At 41.8% G+C, this 20471-nt stretch overlaps 1 protein-coding gene and 1 long non-coding RNA gene across 3 annotated transcripts in view; one reads left to right on the top strand and one right to left on the bottom strand.

Moving 5' to 3' along the window:
* Nucleotides 1–6854, top strand: part of TRABD2B (TraB domain containing 2B) — a gene marked incomplete at its 5' end in the record, with an annotated part of 277903 nt that extends 271049 nt beyond the window's left edge. The window contains one exon of the mRNA XM_027648864.1: nt 1693–6854. Coding sequence (XP_027504665.1) covers nt 1693–1915 — 223 coding nt within the window. The remainder of the gene's footprint in view (nt 1–1692) is intronic.
* Nucleotides 6855–7645: 791 nt separating this feature from the next.
* The window catches only part of LOC113949985, a 210797-nt gene continuing 197971 nt past the window's right edge, over nt 7646–20471 (bottom strand). For both annotated transcript variants that reach the window (XR_003528630.1, XR_003528629.1), the window contains exons 3-4: nt 10700–10911; nt 7646–7764 (exon numbers count right to left, since the gene is read on the bottom strand). This is a non-coding gene — a long non-coding RNA (uncharacterized LOC113949985). The remainder of the gene's footprint in view (nt 7765–10699; nt 10912–20471) is intronic.

The following is a 20471-nucleotide window of genomic DNA, read 5'->3' as shown; positions in this document are numbered from 1 at the left end:
CTTGATGTTACTTACATTACAGGAGCTTGGAGACACAGTGCCTGGTCTGGTATCATTCTTGGCAGCACTAAAGTATCCACTCAAAAAAAACTGGACAGTTTTGAAGCAGCAGCATTAGTTTATCACTGATCAACTCTTTGCATTAAGTGACTGCAGCAGTTTTGATGCAATATAGCAGAAGCTCTAAAGCTATGTGTCTTATATCATCAGTTCAAGACATAAACCAACCACTGCCCTTGGGAATTGAGATAAGAGCTTTCTCTGACCAGCCTTCATTTCAGAATTCTCTGTTTACAGCAGTTTGTTCCTCTGGAACAAGCACAGTTCCTCACTGTCAAAGTCCTAATGCTGGTTAGATGGATTACCTGCTCCCATGAAGCAATTCCTATGTCTTTAATTCAAGACTGCCTTTTCTTTTTACTCTAATTCATTGCACATTAGTTCAGATCACTTCTAGCTACAGAACAACTATCCCACCCAGAAGATGTGGTGACAGTATAAAGGATGAGAAAAGAAATGAAGTGACTTCTCCCAAAATCTGGGGTGAAGTGTAATGTGCACTGATTGTCTGTGGGATTTGAAGTTGACCCTCATGTGTGTTTACCAACGCCCTGATCTTCTCAGTTTGTGATTGATTCAGCACATTTAAAGCATCTGTTCTAAAATCTATCTTGGTATTGCTTAGACAGAAAAAGACAAAAGCCTTCAGGTGGTTCTGAATTCTATTTCTCTGCACGAACCTGAAGTAAGGTATTGTTCCTTTTATCTGATATTATGCAAGACACGGCCTTTTTCTTCCAAGGTCAGGATCTCAGATACTGTAGCTAAATATTTATAGGACTGCATAGCTCCTTACCCCATAAAAAAATTATTTGACAGTCGTTTTCAGTGCCTCCAAATCATGAAAGATTTAGAGAATCTGCAGGTATTAGTGTCACTTCTTGTTTTAAGGAGAACTTGCTTTTTCACTCCTTGCTCCTCAGCAGAATGTCTTGGGTTTAAGTCCAAAATCCACCCTGTGCAGTTTGCATGCTCAGCTGTGCTGCTCTGTGACAACTGGTGGATTATGGATCATCCAGTAATGGATGCAATGGAGGCATTTTATGAAATGGAAATTACAACTTAAAACTTCCAAATCAATTGTAAAATGGACCTTTTTGACCTCCAGTGTCATGGGAATCATGATGAATTCCAACCTGCAAATTCAAATCAAAGTACTAACTCAAGCTACAATCAATAAGCAATCACACAGCTATTGAGGCAAATCCACAGGCAGGGAGACTTAGCACTGACTGAGTCTGCTTTTGACATTGTGACTTGATCCAAAATGGCTTAAAGCCAGAAAAAGAAATTAACCTACTTGGTCTCCTGTACTCAAGGTTATCAGTTGTGTGAGGGGATCTAGAGAAATTTTTTAAGGCTTGTGAAACAGGGGAAGGATGTGATTTGTGGCCTCTCTCCTGGACATAGTAGCCAGTCCTTGGTGATTAAGACATGTCACTGAGACATGGCAAATTATGAGACCCTTGGTGGGAAGAAGGTACCTAAAAACATAATCATAATAATAACAATAATAATAATAATAATAATAATAATAATAACAGTTGTGGTTACTACCACTTGGAATGACAGTTTACAGAGCAGAGATAAGGGTTCTGCTGTTTAATTTCCTTCTCTTGTGTTTTCTTTTAGCACCACCACGTTGCCTTCCTATATCAGGATAACCAATGGCTACATCACAGTCAAGCCTCCCATCTGGATTTCAAACCAGCTGGATCAGAGACCGCGTTCCGATCGCCCGTCCCAGCCTCAGCCCACAAGCTCAGCTGCAGCCAGTCTTTTATGGCCATCAATAACATTTCCTCTCTGCATGACCATAGCTTCTTTTCTCCTGAATCTACTGCAGCCCTCCTGACCACATCAGGATTACATGCAATCCCTTGGAATAGAGAAGAGAGATAATTTATGAACGAATTGGAGGTTAAGACAACAACATTTACAAGCTGGACCTTCTCAGTGACTCAGTAGTGCCTTCTAGCTGATTTTGTCTCCTTGCCCAGATACATTTTGAAATTCTAAAGCTTTATTGTAACACTGACTTACATCTTCTTTTTGTAGAAGGATCTTTATTTCCCATAGTGCTATGGGGTTTTGTAAAATATACATGTTCATATAAAGAAAAAAAAAAAGAAAAAGAAAAAATGTATTTATTCGACTGGTAAACTTATTTTTCTTGTTGTATATGTTAATAACATCCCTATTAATCAGTAGCGATGGTGAAACAGATAAATTAATATTTTCTATATTCATTTTCTGACAACTCTGCAAATGTCTGAACTGACACCAAATGAATCCTTTCTTTGTTTCTTTAATCATTACTTTTTGCAACTGTCCAATAAGTACATTTCTGCTGAACTTCTTTATTTTTACCTTTTTTATCTCATTAGCATAGCTTACACTGAATGAAGCAGATCCTGCTCTCTGTGGCCTATACCCATTAGAAAAATAGGTGCATTCTTAACTTGTTAGCTGCTACAACCTAAAATACCAGTTATTTTTCTATGACTTATTAAGTCATTAGTCAAGATAATCCTCTACATTCCCCTGCTTTCTTTAACTAAACTATTTACTTTCTTTGGAAATTAGCAATTTCCCTCTTAGCCCTGGAATAATTCATTAGCTAACACAAATTAAGACACCTTTTTCCTAATAAAAAATTGCTTTTCAAGTCTGGAATAATCCTACTGAAATTATTTTCTTCTCTGCCTCATTTTATATCAACACAAGCCTACAACCTTTCCCAGCATAAATGCAAACAGAGGTTGGTTTGTCTGTAGGGTATAAAGATGTAGTGTCCTGTTAATCTGTAGAACTTCCTTGTACTGATTGTATTGATGCAGATGGACAACCTAGAGGCAAAAACCATCTACAAATTCCCTTTCATCTTGCTGTTATGAGCTGATAGAACTGATATCTCTGTGCTGAAATAATTATGACTTGTCCAAAATCTGTTCAAGGAATCAAATTAACCCCTGTGTTACAGAGACATGCAGAACATTCTTCCATTTGTACACTGTGGTACCTCTGCTGACTTCGATGAAAAAGTTATGACACCTTACACTGAAAACTTTGTTCCCTATCCAAGCAGTTAATGAATGCAATGAACAATATCAATGGGGGGAAAAAAAATGCCATCTTAAAAACTATTGTGTTTAATAAGGCATGTTCGTGTTTTTTCACCACCAAAACATGACGAAAAATCCCTTTGGATGCAAAAGTTTCAACTAGAAAATTATTTTGGGTTGAAATAGTGTTTTTCTTTCTAAGTCATCTACAAACCAAAAGTCCAAAATAGATGATGAAAACATCATAGTTAGAAGTCTCAAAACCAGAAATATACAATACAAGGGGTTTTTTATGGAAAAGCAGTGCTTTTTTCACCTTGGAAAAAAAGATAATGATGATGATTATAATAACAATACTGATAAAATTCTGCCTGAAAACAGTCCTGTCAGTTCCCCAGCAGCCCTAGAGCCTGATCTCCAGGGCTGCAGATATTCCACGCAACCTGAAAGTCTCTGCAGCAAGAGAGAGTTCAGAATTCATGGTTTGCTTGTGATCATACCAGTTAATTCAGGAGAGCAGGTTAGAAAGTAACTAGACTACAAAAGTCACATGGTTTCGTTTAAAACCATGATGAACTACTGAGCATTTCCCTCACGTATCCCAGCTCATTGCCTTACAAAGGCCAGGGATAATACAGATAACTTCTTTTTGACTTACTGGACACCACGACCCCCAGCCTTTGCTCTGTTTTTGACAGAAAGTTGTGTAGGTTTCTAGTCAGTTTAAGTGGGTACAGCAGACAATGCTATAAGCTTCCCCCTTTTTCTTTTCAAGCACAACAGATGATAAGGCTGAATGGAAAACTTTGAGCTTTGCCCCAAATGTGAGATTCAAAGAGACCCTCTGCATACATTCATATTGTGTATTTTGGCTAGCAGAAGATTAGAAATGTTAGTTTTGGACAGAAGCCATTCACCTTGCATATTTATTGCACAGAGATGGATATTGGAAACATATTTTGAGAACTTTCATTTTGGTTTTATTTGAGCTATTACCCTAGAAATGCCTTCATTTGAATATAATGGTTTAACAGACCTTCAAATTCAACCTTAATGCATTTAAAATAGATTATTGGTTCTCCTGCTGTGTTCAAGGCAAAGATGAAAACTGAATTATAATGTCTTATTTACACAAATGGAACTGGCAATAGGGTAAGCAAATCTTAAGGCTGCTGATAAGTTACATAGTAAAAGTGAACAGCCAACAAACCAAAACCCACTAAATTTTATTTGTTGTAATCAAATTGAATCCAGAAATTATTCTGTGGTACTATCCCAGGAATAATTCCAGGTGATGGAAAACTTACAGTATAAATAGACAAGACCATATGAAGATAAGGGAGAGAAAAAAAGAGCAGAAAACAGAAACAACTTGTCTGAGACCGTAAGGAGAACCACCAACAGGACCAAGACTAGAAATTACAGTTTTATCATTTCCCAATCTCTGGGTTTCTCCATAAGACTCTGGGGCTGTTTTTTTAAATATTAGGAACACACACATCTCTCCACACTCACGGCTGTCATCATACTGCACAGAACAGTCACTCCGTTGTCACCGATGAGGCTTTCTGAGTCACTCCTCCACTGGACAATTCAATATTGATTAGCTCAGACACCATGGTATGTTTGGCTGTCTCAGGATGATATAGCTTGGATGTCAAAGTATGTTTTTACTTCGCATTTCCTGTCAGTTTGCCTGCAATTCCATGAAATTAATGAATGTTACTGGAACTCACCGAATTTCCCTTGTGCTGGCGCCCCACATTTATCCTGCTGCAGTGCAGGTGTCAGTGCAGGGTGTCTCCTGGATTTGGGGTCTGCACACCTAGAAGCAGTTAAGTCATTTGATCATCTGAGCTTTCTCTGGTTAAGGGAGGAGGCCTGACTTACATTAAATATGAAGTTAAGTAGGTTCCTGTAGGTCTTGGCTCAGGAACCCCATGTGAATGGCTTCAGCACAGCTCCCTAACCAAACACTTCTTTTATTCTGATGCCTTACCCTAAAGTACAACTGAGAGTCACTTTATTCAATACATGGCATGTAAGCAGAGCAATACTGAATAATGAAACCCTCACTGTGGTTGATGAAATGGATTGTTTACTAATCAGCTACAGCAGCTGATTCATAATTATAACTGTTTTATTAATTAAAACACAGTAATACTGGTTAGTGCAGATCTATGCACACCCATTGCATTGGATCATAATTAAATTCACTGTGAGTTTAGAAGCTGTGCACCAGATTTGATACATGCTCTTGAAGCAACACTGATTACCAGCTTCACAGGGCTTCAGCTTCCTCTGTGAGTTTCTCAAAAAACTAGACTGTTTTCTTTCTTCCAAAGGAAAGCTCAGATTCCCGTGCAATCACAAGATTACAAGAGCAGGAGATTTAACAAAAATATCCATGCCCACTACATAAAATAGCAAACACTGGTGATCCTTTTTAGCTCTGAGAACACAATCAGGAGTCACACAGTGTCTGGCAATCTCGGACACAATTTTGGATGAGTCCAAAGCTCAGTGGTCATACGATTCATCTTTTCAACTCAGCTACAGCTGACACCGATACAATTCATGTTATATGTAACTGTAGCATTATAAACAAATGCTAATTAACTGCCAAGGTCTTCCCCTGGTGCTATAAATATCCCATATCATCAGCAACAGATCTAACTTCCAATCTTTCTTTGTTTTAATGCTTTTCTTGCTTATGTCTAACTATGGATGCTATATTAACGTGCACTGCCACTTGGAGAACCAGTTAGTAAGCTGGGACAGAAGGTATTTTATATTTTATGTCTGATGTAGTTTCTCTGAAATCCCTTGGGCTGTTGAATAATGCAATATGTCTTCTGGCAATAAATGATGAACATGATTTATGATAACTATGCTTTATACAGGTGTCAGAAATCTGCTTTGTTGAACTTCCCTTCCCATTCCTCCAAGCTCCACTGTAATTTAGGAACACCCAAGGTACAGAGTTGTATATTTATCTAAGTTCTTCAATATACAATTGTGGAGAGAGAGAGAGATGAAAGGAGGGAGAACTTAATCTATGTTTAGTGCATTGATTAGTCAAACGATATGACTCAGTCATTACCATATACCACTGTTAGGGAGGAATTTCCCATCATATATTTATGTTAGAGAAACCAAAGTGCCAAAGTTATTATCTCAGCATAAATGTTATCATTCCAAACTTTGCTTAGTACCGTATTTCTATATTATATCCAAAAATTATAGGGGCTTGTCATATCTCTGAAGTGATCAATGTTCCACAGAGTGTGCTAGAATTCAACTTCAATGTAAGCTTGTTTCAGCTTAACTGAAGCAGAAAGTTAATTTGCCAGTGTTTGAGATCATAGGGGAATGTGTGTATGTGTGTGTATGTTTATGTGGATGTGTGCATGTTGTGTGCATGTGTTTTGTCCCAACCCAAATTCAGCCTTTCCTGTGACTAACTTTTCAGGAGGCACCTTAATCTAGCTAAAGGCAGGGAGGACTTTCCAATAAGTAGTAAATGCTTTTTTTCTATCAGACTGGTTAACCATCCTGCAGATTCATGCTCCCACTGAATTTCAAATTGCATATTTGTCAGTTTTCAATTCAAATGTATTTCAAATATTTTTTCCTGTTCTGCCTCCTGCTTTTGTGAACTGTTTTGAAGAGTGTAATAAAAAGATGCTTTCTAATATTATTTTATCAAAATATTTTTGTAGCATAATATATTAATAAAATGTTATTATAAATTCATATCACAATAATTTTGTGTGTCTTGATTCTTTCCTTTGCATTAAAATCTAGGAAATCACTAAAAAAAAAGGAATATTTTGTTTGTAGAGCTTAGGCATGCTGCTTCTCTTTTGCCCAGCATGGGATGAAGGAAACCATCTCTCACACAGGGCAAGGAGAGGCAGATCCAGAAAACCAGCCCTTCCACACAAACTAGCTGGAGTGTGTAGAAAAGCCCAGAAGAAGCATCCAATCCTGGTGGCTGCAAGAAGGTTTTTTTCTCCCCTGCAAATTGCTGGTGTCCTTGGAACTGCTGCTTTTGCTGCTGTGCTGGCAGCAGAAAAAAAAAATAAAATAAAATAACCCTGGAATTGTGCCTCCATCTGGCATGGAGCAGAAGCTACCTCTCCACACCAAGACACAAAGACACAGAGATTTACTCATTTTTCTTGGCATATTTCTTGCATGCAAATCCTGCCTTGCAGCTGACACTGCAGACTTCTTGCTGATCACAACATCATTGTTTACTCCTTAATTATGTGCTAAATCATTTGGTCTTTAACACGTTATTTTGAGAGGACTCCACCAGCGAAGCTGTTTTAGAAATACCCACCATAGGAAATGCAGTGGGAGGTATAAACACTTGAGCTGGTTTGAATGAGCTACCCCTGGCACAGGAAGGAACTGCTGTTGCAAAATAGAAGGGAAACTCTCAAAAAACAAAGTTAAAAAGACCCCATCTATTGAAATACCAACCAGACAGTCAAAGCTGCTTGCCATCCTGTCTTTGGAGTCACAGCCCATCTGGAGAGTCTGTGTGGTCCAGCCAAGGGCTATCCCTGGCCATGGGCAGTCCCAGTCTGCCAAATCCTTTTGCTCTTAAGGGTCCTGTTCAGCCACGGGTCTGAAAACGAGACAAACCTTCAGCCAGCAGTGCCAGATCCTGGCTCAGTGGTGCCGTTTCCTTAAGCCTCTCCTTCCCTTGACCTCTCTCTGTGCTCCCAGTCTGTAATTGCAGCTTTTTTGCTCTAACTTGAGATCTTCCTGTTTATAGATTTGCACCAGGAAGAGGGGAAGCTGTGATGGGAAAAGCTCAGGGCAGAAGATTGGGTTTCTTGTGGACTGGCTTAGTATCTACATTCCCATCCAGCAGCCTATCTCCTTTTCGGATCAGTGCTTCCCAGTTCTCAAACCTCCTGAGTGCCACCCACAAGTGCTCCCCACACTGAATGGGTTGGAAGGAGTATTTAGGTAAATTAGGCCTCTAGGTGCTCTCCATGTCTGCTCTGTGATTTCCTGTTGTTTCAGCTTGTGACCTTTGAGCATTTTCCACTGAGAGTACAGACTGCTGGCTGTACTTCTAATGTATCTAACACCTTTTCTCTGTCTGTTGCAAACTGCAGAATTAGGTGAGGGATCCCCATGGGCCTGCAGGCCACAGGCAGGTGTCCCTGAGCAGAGGTTTGCAGCACTGTCCTGCACCACTCTTTGGTTTCAGGCTAAGGATGGATGGCTTCTGCAAAGAAGCTCAGTGCATAAGTATCCAACTGCATCCTGCTGCCATATTTGCTGGTTGGTTTGTTTGTTTATTAATTTATTTTTATTTTAACTGTTCTTAAATTACAACGCAGAGTGTTGTTGTCTTCTCTTTCTGAAGATCATTTAAATGGGGTAAAAAATATTCTGGAGACATTTTGCCTCTTGGGTGGGGGGTGTCATTTTCTAGCAGAGAACTTAAATACAAAATGCCTCTGTCTTCCTCTTTTAGCAAGTCTCTTTTTTTTCTTTAAGCATGTTTTGCTGTAAGCAACAAGCTAATGAAGACTTCTGAGTTGTTTTGTTTTTTTCATAGCACACCTGTCCCCTTCACCTGGCTGCAGATATGTCAGTATTAATTAATGATTGAACTTCTTACCTCTCCCTGAGCAGAGGTACTAATAGAGCTTTCCTTCTATCTGTATTTCCTGATGCTTTTTCTCATGAAACTCCTAAAAATTATTATATTTGAGGCCTCCAACCGTATGTGAACAGTTTCAAAAATTACTAGCCAAATGACAGTTCCAGCAGACCGATCACACAGCCATCATCATTTCACAAATGAGGCTACAGTATGACTGGCAGGCAAATGTGTTTGAGGCAGGATCTGAGGAGAAACACACCGTTGTTTGTGCTCTTAATCCCCACTGAATCAGGGCTGAGCTGTTCCTGCTGGCTGCACCTGATTTGTGGAGGGAATGAACACATCATGCCAAGCTGGGGGGAAAGCTGGAGTTCAGCTTAATGTTATGGCAGTTGTCTGCTCCAGGCTCATCTCAGAGATGCGTTCATCCAATACACACAAAGGAGTTCCATAACATCTCCAGGGGCCCAGTGGGAGCAGAGGGGACCGCTGAAAAATATATTAAAAGATCAGGGCCCAGTTGGATGTACACAGGGAATGTCCAAAGACAAAAATAACCAGACACCCACAAGTCTACTGCCAATAATGGAAACAATAGTAATGGGGAAAATAGTATGGTTTTAGATTGCTAAATAGCTGGATGGTGGGAATACAATTACTTAATATCACAGGGATCTTAAAATAAAAAACACTGAAACTTTATGGAGCATTGCAAATTCCGTATTAACTTTTTTTAACATACAGTTTCTCCCATTACAAAGAAGCACAGCAAGTCCTGAGCACCTGACCCATTTGAGCAGCAGGTCTCAAACCTGTAACCTCAAACACCTTGCTCCACAGTACACCAGCACTTTGTTAGCTAAGACTGCACCTTTGGGTGCAAGCCATCATGCAAAGCACTGCACTTCATTCCATTTTCCACATTTTCGTTCCATTTTCCTTCCATTTTCTACATTTAACAAGGATACAGTTAAAATGGCAGAACAAATTGCACAGTCAAACCTCCACCAAGCTGATTTTCAGAGGAATGATAACAATAATAACTGCGACAGTGAGTTCATGCTCACAGCCCTCATTCACACCTGGAGCTCCCTGCCTTCTTGGAATGAAATGCAGTTTGAACAAAGGGACCAAGATAATGTGAGAAAACATCAACAACTGGCAGATAGAGGCAAAGCAAATGAAAGACAGATGTAGGAAGGAGAGTGAGAGCTTTCTGCTTTGGTTTGCACTCATCTCATATCTTTGTTGTCCTAAGGAAATATCAGTTTGTTGTCCTAATGATATCAGTTCTCCAGTCCTCTTTCATGACTTATGATGCACCTTTTCTCTCTTCATATGAAAGCCATTGGTTTTAATTATAATGTGATAGATACATAGCCTCAACCAGCCCTATGTGTCTGAATTATTTGAACAGCAGTGCTGGAGGGCCCTTTTTCTTTCCAGAGATCTCTGCAGCTGTTTGTCTTGGCAAGAGTAGGTTTGTCCCCAGATTCATCCTGTTTGAAGTCCTTTCCACCCACTCAAGTTAGCCTGAGCATTCACCTCATTTTTAATGGGAGCATTATTATCTTCAGTTTTGCACTGGCAAAAATAATTCTCAAAAGGGGAACAGACAGAAACTCACACCTACCCAACTTTCTTGAACAAACTGTGTTCATCCAAACTGTAGGAAGCAAGCACTTCAAGGAATTTGCCAAGAATTGTTTTTCTCTCAGCAACGGTCCAGACCAAAAGTGAACACAGATATAATCTGTGATATCATCTCTCAAACAGAAGGATCCTCTTGAAGGCCCATTAGTTCAAACAACGTGTGCTCTGCAGGCACGGTGGTGGTGGTTGTGTAGTTGTATGATGGACAATGCTGGCTGCATTCTCTGGCTGTGCATGGGCCAAGTGTGGCCCTGAGGGCAGGAACCAGACAACACAGTAACCTTACCCTGCTGCTGCCTTTTCCTCCAAGCAGTTCATGAAGAGCCAGACATTTGTTCTTGACCCTGTTTGTGGCACTGAGTCTGATCTGCCACTGCTGGGTCCCCCAGGGACATCTCTCCAGGAAGAGCTGGGACTAGAGGTAAGCTTGGCTCCCCATCACTGCAGGTTTAATGATGACACACCAACACCTGGGTCTCTCTGTGTGCTGGAGCAGGCCTGTAAAAAGACACGTGAAGTGAGATCATGATGCATGTGGAGAGTGAAATTCTGAGCCCTGGTTGGTTTCTCTTCGTAATACTTACTTTTCCTTGAAACCTCAACCTTCCTGGGCCATCTTTATCCAAAAGCATTAACACCAAGGGGGGTGGAGGGGTGGAAAAGGTTAAAGTATTGGTGTTAATGGAAGACTCAGACATGAAAAGAGTATCCCAGGTTTAGAGCCTCTGTTGCCTGCTGCCAGCAGCAGGCCTTGCTTGAAAGGAAAGTACCTATCTCAGCATGCAGTCAAGAGGAATAATAAAACTCTGGTCATTCAGAGCCAAGGAAGAGGAGAAAAACACTCATAAATGTGCAGCTTATGTTTCTCTTGAACTTTCAAAATAATTTTTTCCCCCACCCAGAGATTAGTCACAGAAGCAAATGATACGGTATCTGGGAAAGAAGTTGGATGGATGGAAATGATCTTTGGGGAGAAGGAGAGGAGGAGGGGAGTAGACACATATTTCTGTCTCTCTTTCTCACCTTCCCCTTTCTCTGAGACTGAATGTACAAATGAAAGAGTTGGGAAAAAGTCAGGTGTTTGGGTCCAACCTAAAGTCAGTGGAGGCTTTGAGGCCATCCTCAAAACAGTGAGGTTTTTCTACTCCTGTCGGGTGGATTCGGGGAGCTGACCTCACCACTCGTGACCCCCTAGAGCTCCCACTCTGCAAGAAGCTCGATTTCTCCCAGAGTCCCCCATGAAATGACTTTCAACACATTTTTCCAGATTCAAATGAAAAAGAAAAAGCTAAGGGACTAATGAAAGTATGCTCATAAATGCCACTCTCTGGGAAAGGCTAGTGCTTGCTATGGTTTTCAAAATAAAATTCCTGGTCCTCCAAGTTCTTCTGAAGCCCTGAGTCGGACTTCACAACGCCCAGGGGGTTCAGGTAAAGAACAATCTCAGCCTCATCTTAATAAGGTGGGAAAATGAGGTGGACAGTGGATTTTACGACATGCCTGAAATCACAAGGGACATCTATGGGAGCAGGATTCAGAAGGCAGCCCTTCCTCTATGGTACACTGTTCTCCAAAGCATGGTTCATTTATTTCAATTAATAGAGCTTTATAAGGGCTCCCCTGCCACCTTTTTTGGCATGAATTACTGCAAAGACAGTGAATTAAAAGCGCCAAAGGGCATAATTTTCTTTTAGTGTTTAAAGAAGCTGTTTCCATAAAAGCAGGCTATGTGAAATTTGCCCAAAAGAGTAAACTTAGGAATAACATAGAGGATTAGAACAAAAAACAAACGTCTTAAAAGTCTTTTCTCTAAGCTTGACCTGACAGTTCAGCTCTGCAGTGGTCTTTCTGTGTAATGCCAGTCAAGTAGTTGAACCAGGATGGGTTCCTGTCACAACATTCACTCGAGTGTTGCAGGGTTATGGGTTTCTCCAACCACGAGATGAAATTCTTTAAAAGGTATAAAGCTAATGTGTGCAGTCCACTGTCCCCCCATTTTCTCTCTTTAAAAACATTCAAAGTAGGATTCAGTTCAAGTACCATGCACTGTCTGAAAGCCGTCACCCAAACTTGCCTCCTTCAGTGGTGCCACCCAGTCTGACTCGGCCCTTAGAGAAATAATTCCGGCTTAAGTGACTTGCCTGCTATTTTAACAGATGCTCTCATGCTTGATCCCAGTCAGCTTCTGCCCTAAGAATGCAGTTGCATGGGTAATGTTTGAAAAGGCATTTCAGTTTATCTCCTATAAAGGGAGACCCACTTCAAAATCATTTAAAAAACAAACCAAACCCAAAATTCAGCAACTGACTCATATTCAGTGTTTGAGCAGCTCCACTGTTTGCAGTGACCACACAAAATATCTCTGATGTGGCAGGGACTCCCAGGCAAGCTGGGAATTGGACAAGGTGCAAAATGAGCTGTAGTCTCCACCTAAAACACCTCCACTGCAGGATCAGCCCAGAGCTTGACCATTTCAAAAATTACTATTTCACAGAATTGTAGCCCTCCATCATTATCTGCATAACATATTTTGGTCAAAATTGCAGGACTGAGTGATGCTGAGGCATTCAGTGGACATCTCTAACCTTGGCTGGCATTTATATTTTTTATGTCTAGCCAGCTAGCTGCACCTCAGATAAACTAAAAATTATCTGTTATGTGTTGCTTTTAATTTGGTTTAGAATGTCTTGTTGTTACAATGTGCTTCCATACTGTAAGTTCAAAATTAAAAAAAAAAACCCATGGTTTGTACAAAACACAAAACAACCAAATTTTCCAATTTTTTTAAGTGCCCAAATAATAACACATCTGTTAGTGATAAAAAGCAGTTTAAATGTCAATGAGTGAAAAACATCAACATTTCTACTCTAAATGAAAATGTTGTTTAGACTGTTGATACTATTGACTTGCACCCCTCCTCTCTCCCAGCAGCATCATTCCCCTGTTCATCCTGGTTTTGAGGCCAGGAACTGGACTTTGATTAGTCCAAATGTACTTTGAGGTCCATAATTTGCATGGGTCTCTATAACAGAACTTTTTGAGTACTCCTTCATTCTGAATTTATAAGTTAGTAAAAATAATTGCTAGTGGATGGGTTCTATCTAAATCAAACTCCTTGCAACCCTCCCATACTTCAGAAGTGCTGAAGACCTCAACTCAGTTCTCTCTTTTAGCAAACACTGCTTTGAATGCAATTACTGTGTAGAGTAAAATATTGCAATGTGATAATTTGATGATGATGATGCTGAAGTGCTGAACCAAAGCAATAATTTTTGGTTAAACCATAATCACAGCACTGCAAAACATTGGTTAATCATGGAAACTTCATATTCAGTGTGGTCTTCTGTGCTGTTCCGAGATATTATGAGAAATGTCCATAAGCAGGATGACAGGAATGTATTTATGCTGTTATTCACATCTTGTGGCATTCCAGAGGTCATTGGCTTGTGGTTTGTTTTGAAAAATTGGCTTCATCAGTAAGACCCAGTGTTTGAAGATGAAATTGTCTGCAGCCCTCTGTTCTCTTTATTGGGAGAAACAAGGCGCCATCTCCAGCTTCATTTCTGTAAGTTGTACTCTCTCTTAACTGTGATTTCTTCCATGACAGTAGTCTGAAGTCACACCTAGAGCATCAAATTGGATGGAATTACAAGGAGCTGCTAATGAGCTATGGGTACTGAAGGCTGCCTGCCTGGTGCAATGGCAGCCCAGGTACCAGCCTCTCAGAAGAAAGCAAAGCCTGGCTGACACTGGTGGGTGGGAGAGCTGTGATGGGGATTTATAAGCTGTAGAAGATCTCTCTGAGGGTCTTATTTTACTCTGAGGTTTTTGTGAGCTGGCACTGAGCTTTTTGAGGAGCCATGTGAAGGGCTGTGGGTGGCCACACTGTCCTGCTGACCTCACTGGGGCTGTCAGCCCACCCCGTGGCTGACACCAGCAAGGCACAAGCCCTGGGCCAGCAGTTGTGGGGAAACAGCAGAAACATCAGCCTGAATTCCCTGAAAGCACAGGTGCAGAGGTTTGAGGGTTGCACGCTTGTGTTGCAGCAAGGTTGTGAAATCCGTGGAATGGTCAAACATGGCAGTTCTTCCCACCTTGAAAAAGGCCTGTAAGTGGTGGGGGAGAGTCCACATCTGCTCCCTCTCCACTGACCACAGGGCAGCACAGACAGAGCAGTGTCCACTATGCACCAGCTTTTAGGCAGTGCCATGTTGTGGAGGTTAAACCCATCCACAGGCTTTCTCTGAAATACTGTTCCAGCTGGTTGTGCTTCCTGCACTCCTCTGTGCTGGGACACACAGATGCACAAGGCCAGCTCAGCTCTGGCTGAGCAGCACAGGGAACTGCTGCTTGCTTGGGTGGTTGTTGAACAGCTGTTTCAGCTATGACATAACTGCTTTTAAACTTCAAAAGAACTCTATTTCTGAGCAGAAAGCATACGGATTGTTTCATAAAAAAGGCAAGGGTGAGATGTTAGCAGGCCATGTAGCGGGTAGTGGACACAGTGGAATTGCAGAGTGCACATATCATCCTGTCAGCCCCGTCTTCTGCTGACCTTCACTCCTTAGGGGTCCAATACTGCACTTTTTCTCAAGCAATAACCTCACCCATGCCAACAGAGCCTGCTATTCCATCTGCTGGTAGTCACAATGGAATGTGTTTGCTTTGGGAGTGATTGTGTGCTCTGCTGGTGGGCTCAAAGGATAGATAAAAAACTAGTGCCCAGTTCTGCAGAGTAATTTCTATTGAGGTGAATGAACTCATTAGTAAAAGATTCCTTTAAAAAGCTGGGTGTTCCGCAAACCCAGTGTGGAATAGACTTTTTGTGGAGTAAGTGGAGTTCAAGTATGACCAGATACAGCTCAGCTCTGTTTCATGCTACCTGCTGCCCCTGGGAAAACTTTCTGATGCCAGCTGGGACAAGATGAGAGAGTGAAAAAATCATACAGACCAGGCTTGGATGTCTGAAAATCTTACAAAATGCAGAGAATGCCCAGCTTTTTCAGACAGCTGTGAGGCAGCAGGTCACACAGATGCTCTGTGACACTGGAGCTGCACATGCAATTCTGGCCAAAAAAAATGTTGGGAATGTTTTGCTGCAAAACCTGATTATTGTCTTAGTGATATATGCAAGGAGAAGGGAAGGGATTTTACTACAAACAAGCAAACAAGCAAGCAGATTCCTGTCTGAAGCTACATCATCAGTCTGCCAGACCCCAAGTTTTTCTCTTTCACTGCCATGGGAATCCTTCCGTTCCCATGAAAGATGATTGAAAGCTGCATCTTGCAAACAGCTCTTCTGAATTAAATGGCTGACTTTAACTTATTGATGTTGGCAGATAGAACATGGCCATGGAAGAGACAGGTAGAGGAAAGAAAAGGAGGTGCTATGTTTAAAAACAAAGAAAAGTCTCCCAACTGCCAAAAGCACCACAGTGGAGGGATGTCGTGGTGGTTCCAGACTTTGGCAACGAAAAGCAATGATTCCTTAGCTGTTTTGGGGTAAAGGAAACATTCCAGCAACATCATTACCCAGTCAGTCCTAACGATGCTTCTGTGGAGAAGGTGCACTCTTGTGAGTGTGTGAAACAGGATGAGCTCCTGACATGATGGACAGCGAACTTGGGACAGTGTGGTGGAGGTGAGGACCACCCCTGTTGGGTCCCTCCTGCAGAGTTCAAGGGCCTGGAGGCACCTCAGGCCCATGAAATCAGGAAAATGGGGATCTGCTCTTTCACTCCTAACCTGTGGACCAGCTCCACAGAGACCAGGAAATGGTCCCTTCTTTCACCCGAAGGCCACTGGAGACAGCAAAGCAGTCCATGCAATATGCTGAGTATAAATGGTTGCAGTTTAAACCAAGAACCAGTGGTGCCAGTATGTATTGAACACTTCACATGCAATATCTTTATGTTAGGAACCATGTCAGTGACTAAAAGATCTTGAGAGAAGACTCTGACATGAGTCATCTCAGCACCTGCTGAAATCCTCATGCTGGCACTGATCAGAGCTTAGATTTTTAAGGGCAGACTCACGAGCCAGGCATCCAGTGCTCTGTTACCAGATGAGCAAGTGAAGGAAACCTCACCCAACCAACACAGCCCTCAGGAACAGGGCATTTCAAAAACATACTGGGAAATATTTCCACATCACTGAAAGCATTTGCTTGGAAGCCTTACTCTGTGTCCAAAACTGCTGTCAGTTATTGCAACTCCAAAATAAATGTAATATTGCTCAGTTAAATCATCCTGCCTCTAGATTAAGCAGCAGTTCTGTCCTCTAGACAAAATATCCTCACATAAATTCAACTCTGGCATCAGAGCGTTCCGTAGGTGGGTGGCTTTGACAGGAATTCATGCTAAGTCCAGAGCCAAAGACTCTTAGAAAAGCTATCCCAAACACCCATTGTCCTTTGCAAAAATAATAGAAAATTGATGATTCTCCACCCCAAAACCACAGCGTTCCTCAAGCCTAATTCCACAGGGCAGCTGAAGTGCTGCTCTTTAAACACATGTTGCTCAAACACAGGTCAAGAACTGCTGCTGTTGGGAGGCTGCGGCACAGGAGCAGGAGAGGTGTTTTCCCAGGGGCTGCCAGGTAATTTGGATCCTGGAGGCACAAAGTGAGCAGTGGGAGCTGATGGGGACAGCAAAGCACGTGGACCCCCAGCCCTGGTAATAAGGTTGAACCCCCAGAGCACTGCCCCATGGGTGGCCTTTAACCTCTGCATCTCTCATTTTTCACTCGTGCTGTAACACTGCAAACAGCAGCAGCACTCCAACAGCAGATATCAGCCTCTGCATTCCCACAGGCTTGGGTCTGGCACCATGGCTGGAGCAGGTCAGGCCCTAAAGTGATCTGTACCATGGCCTGTGACAGGTTATTTATCCTTTCGCCTACCAGTGATTGGTATGATATTAATTTTCCCTAAAAATCTTGTGCTTTGTGCAAGAACAGGACTTGATTGTTGCAAGAAAATTGCTTTAGGATACAGTAAAACCAGCAAAATAACTCAAAAATTATTCTAGATAAATACTGTGCTGATGTACAGCAAGACTTTATTTATGTCATATGCAATTAGATTAGTTTTCCACCTTTAAACAGGAGCATTTCAGTCTAGAGTAAGAACAAAACACACACAACCAGCATGAGGCCACAGCCAGAAACACTCCCTTCATCGAGGGTAGAAAGGGCTCTTACATTGTGAAAGGGAGCCTCCTGTTGTCTTCCAACGGTCATTTTCTGGTCAGCTGAAAGCTAAAATAACCCTTCCTTTATACTTTCAATACTGGGATCTAATGGCTAAATGGATTTTTAGTACAAAGGATAATTTTTTCCTTCGGTTTCACTCATCACTTAATGGAAAGGCCCCCTAACATTCTGCTTACATCCCAAACAGTGGCTGATCAGTCAAAGTCAACATGTTATCTTATAGCATTGCATCTATATTTTTAAACAACAACAACTAATAATAATAATAAATATTTATAAAAATAACAATAATAGTAATAGTATCAATAATAACAATAATGGTTCCATTGCAGCTGGCTGCCTGCCTGAAGCTGCTGTGTGCTCACACTGGACAGGTAGTTTCCAAAGATCAGCATTTGGAAAGGCACAATAAATTTTTGCACAATTATTTGCATAGGTGTTTCACCTCTCCTCCCACTTTGCTGACAGGAAAGCACATTGTCCCAGCTCCTCAGGGTTTACCTCCAGATCAGTGATTCTTATTGTACTAGGCAGCAATGAGAGCAAAGCCACACCACTCTGAAGGTGCTGCGTAACCTTCTGAGCACCTTCTTGCTTTGCATTAGGCACCTGTGACACCCAGGACCTGGATGATGGTTCCTAGATTCCTGATTCTTCCAAGAAAAACACATGTATCCTTAGGCATGGAGCACATTGGTGTCCTGAGGTCACAGCAAGTGTGAACAGCAGAGATCCTAACTGGGGCTGAGCTCTGCCCTGGGCTGATGGCCCCCAAGGGCTGAGGAGCATCAACAGCAGGGTATGAATGTAAAGTGGGGGGAAGCAAAGGATTTGGTTGCTCTAGGACATCCCCACGAGAACAGAACCCCAGACCTTAACTCATGTGCACAAAGAGATGTTACAGGGACAACCTGTAGTGCACCAGCGCAGCTCCCAGGGACTGACACGTGGCAGGGTACCCAGAAGGGTGGTGGTGGGGACAGATTGGGAGCTTACAAGGACACACTTCCCAGAACATCAGCACTTCCACACATGCTCTGCACATGCTCTGCAATTGTTTGGGGCTGTCTCCTTAATTTTCTTCAGCTGTTCCCATTGTGGCAGAAGCACCCTTTGCTCCGAAGGGGCAACTGAACGTTGGAGGTGCAACACCACTGAAAGGGGGGATAGAGAACCACATTCTCCTTGGGAAATTCAAGTAACACATTTGGAAAGGGAAGCTGCCTTTTAAAATCTAAAGTCAAGAGGTTGGTGGAAAGGTAATTCCTGGAAGTCAGAACTGAGTCTGTATCTTCCATTCCTGTTGCCTATAAAGAAATGTTCCTGCTTCTTTTCTCTACAAATCATGGGTTTCATGTCAGCTTCAGTATTTGGCTGTTGACTTCTTCAGGCAGATTGATGGCTCAGCTGAAACTGAATTTATGAGCACAACCCTCCCCTGACCAAGGCTCACTTCCTCAGATATATCCATAGCTCCCACTGAAGTACAAGGGAGAGGAGGCACTGAAATAATTTGTGAGGATCTAAACTTAGGGAGGAGGATAAGTCATTTCTACCTAAACCCACTGAATTTAGATGCTTTCACCCACTGTGGACATTGATGGCCATACTTAACTGGATTCCTAAAACCAGGCTGTGAGAACACCTTGGGAAAAGTTCAGCATCCCACACCTCATCATGGGATGCTGAAACTAAACCCTGCTCTGCAGCTGCCAAACCCAAGATGTCATTTCTTCCTCTGCAGCAAAAGGGCCCACAAGGCAACAAACAGGTCTGCTCATCTGCCCAAAGACAGGGCTCTCCTTCAGCTTCGTGCTTCATCCAGCACTGAAGTCAGCAGCTGTAAAGTAAGACTGCTTTTTTTTTTTTTAATTTTAATTATTAGGAAAGAGGTAAAACAATTCATTGTCCTGGGGAGAATATATCCCTTGAGTCTAACTACTGAAAAATCAAACAGCATTTGAAAAACAAGACAATAAGGCTAACTTGAACTCACAGAGCATTAGAATTGCTCTGGCAGGAGCACAAGTGATAGATGTAATAGCAATGCTTCAATTACATGAAACAACATGTAAACCAAAAATGCAATGCTACCCTGCTATTTGTACATTCCCTGTTCCTCTGTCATCCTCTTATTGTTAGCCCTTTAAGTATTGTCTCTCTTGGGTTTTTAAATACTTCATTAGCATGATTTGCCACCAATCTTTTTGTCTTAAAGAAGAATATTTTCTCTCACCAGGACTCTAATTGAGCCAATTTTAAATGTAGAAAATGCAGGCTTCAGTGATATTTCCATGCTCTTGATGGTTTAAGTCACAGAGAAGCACCTGATGCCAACAGAAAAATAACACCTGAAAACCTGAGGTAAGATGGGAAGTATATAAAGATGAATCCTTCCCTGTGGCAAATAGTTTGTGGAAAATCTGCAAAGGATGATGAAGGTGAAATGGATTCGTTTCTGCTGTACTCCCCGCTATGAAACACGGAGAGATGCTGTAAGAAATTAATCTCCTCTGCGTCATGAAACCAGTTTTAACCCCCGAGAAAGAAATAAATTGACTTGTTTTGACTGATGTCTTATGGGGCACTAAAAAAAATTGATACGATCTCTTTCTCCTGCAGCCCAGGAACATCCTGGCAGAGGACAGGAGCCCGCAGCCTCCTGGCTCCTTACTCGTTCCCTTCAAATTTCTCCTTGTAAAACTTCTACTGCCACAGTGCCATCTAGAGACAGTTACAGGAATTAAAGAGGGTTTGTTGTTCCTAAGGTCAGCTTTTAGTGTTTTTGGAGGGTTTATACGGTCACATCCCAGGAATGATTATTGCTTGCTATGCCAGCAACCCTG

The sequence above is a fragment of the Corapipo altera genome, unplaced genomic scaffold, assembly GCF_003945725.1.
Source record: "Corapipo altera isolate COAL_440 unplaced genomic scaffold, ASM394572v1 112, whole genome shotgun sequence".
In the NCBI taxonomy this organism is placed as follows: domain Eukaryota; kingdom Metazoa; phylum Chordata; class Aves; order Passeriformes; family Pipridae; genus Corapipo; species Corapipo altera.
The sequence above is the reverse complement of the archived record's forward strand: the minus strand, read 5'-3'. Positions and strand labels throughout refer to the sequence as shown.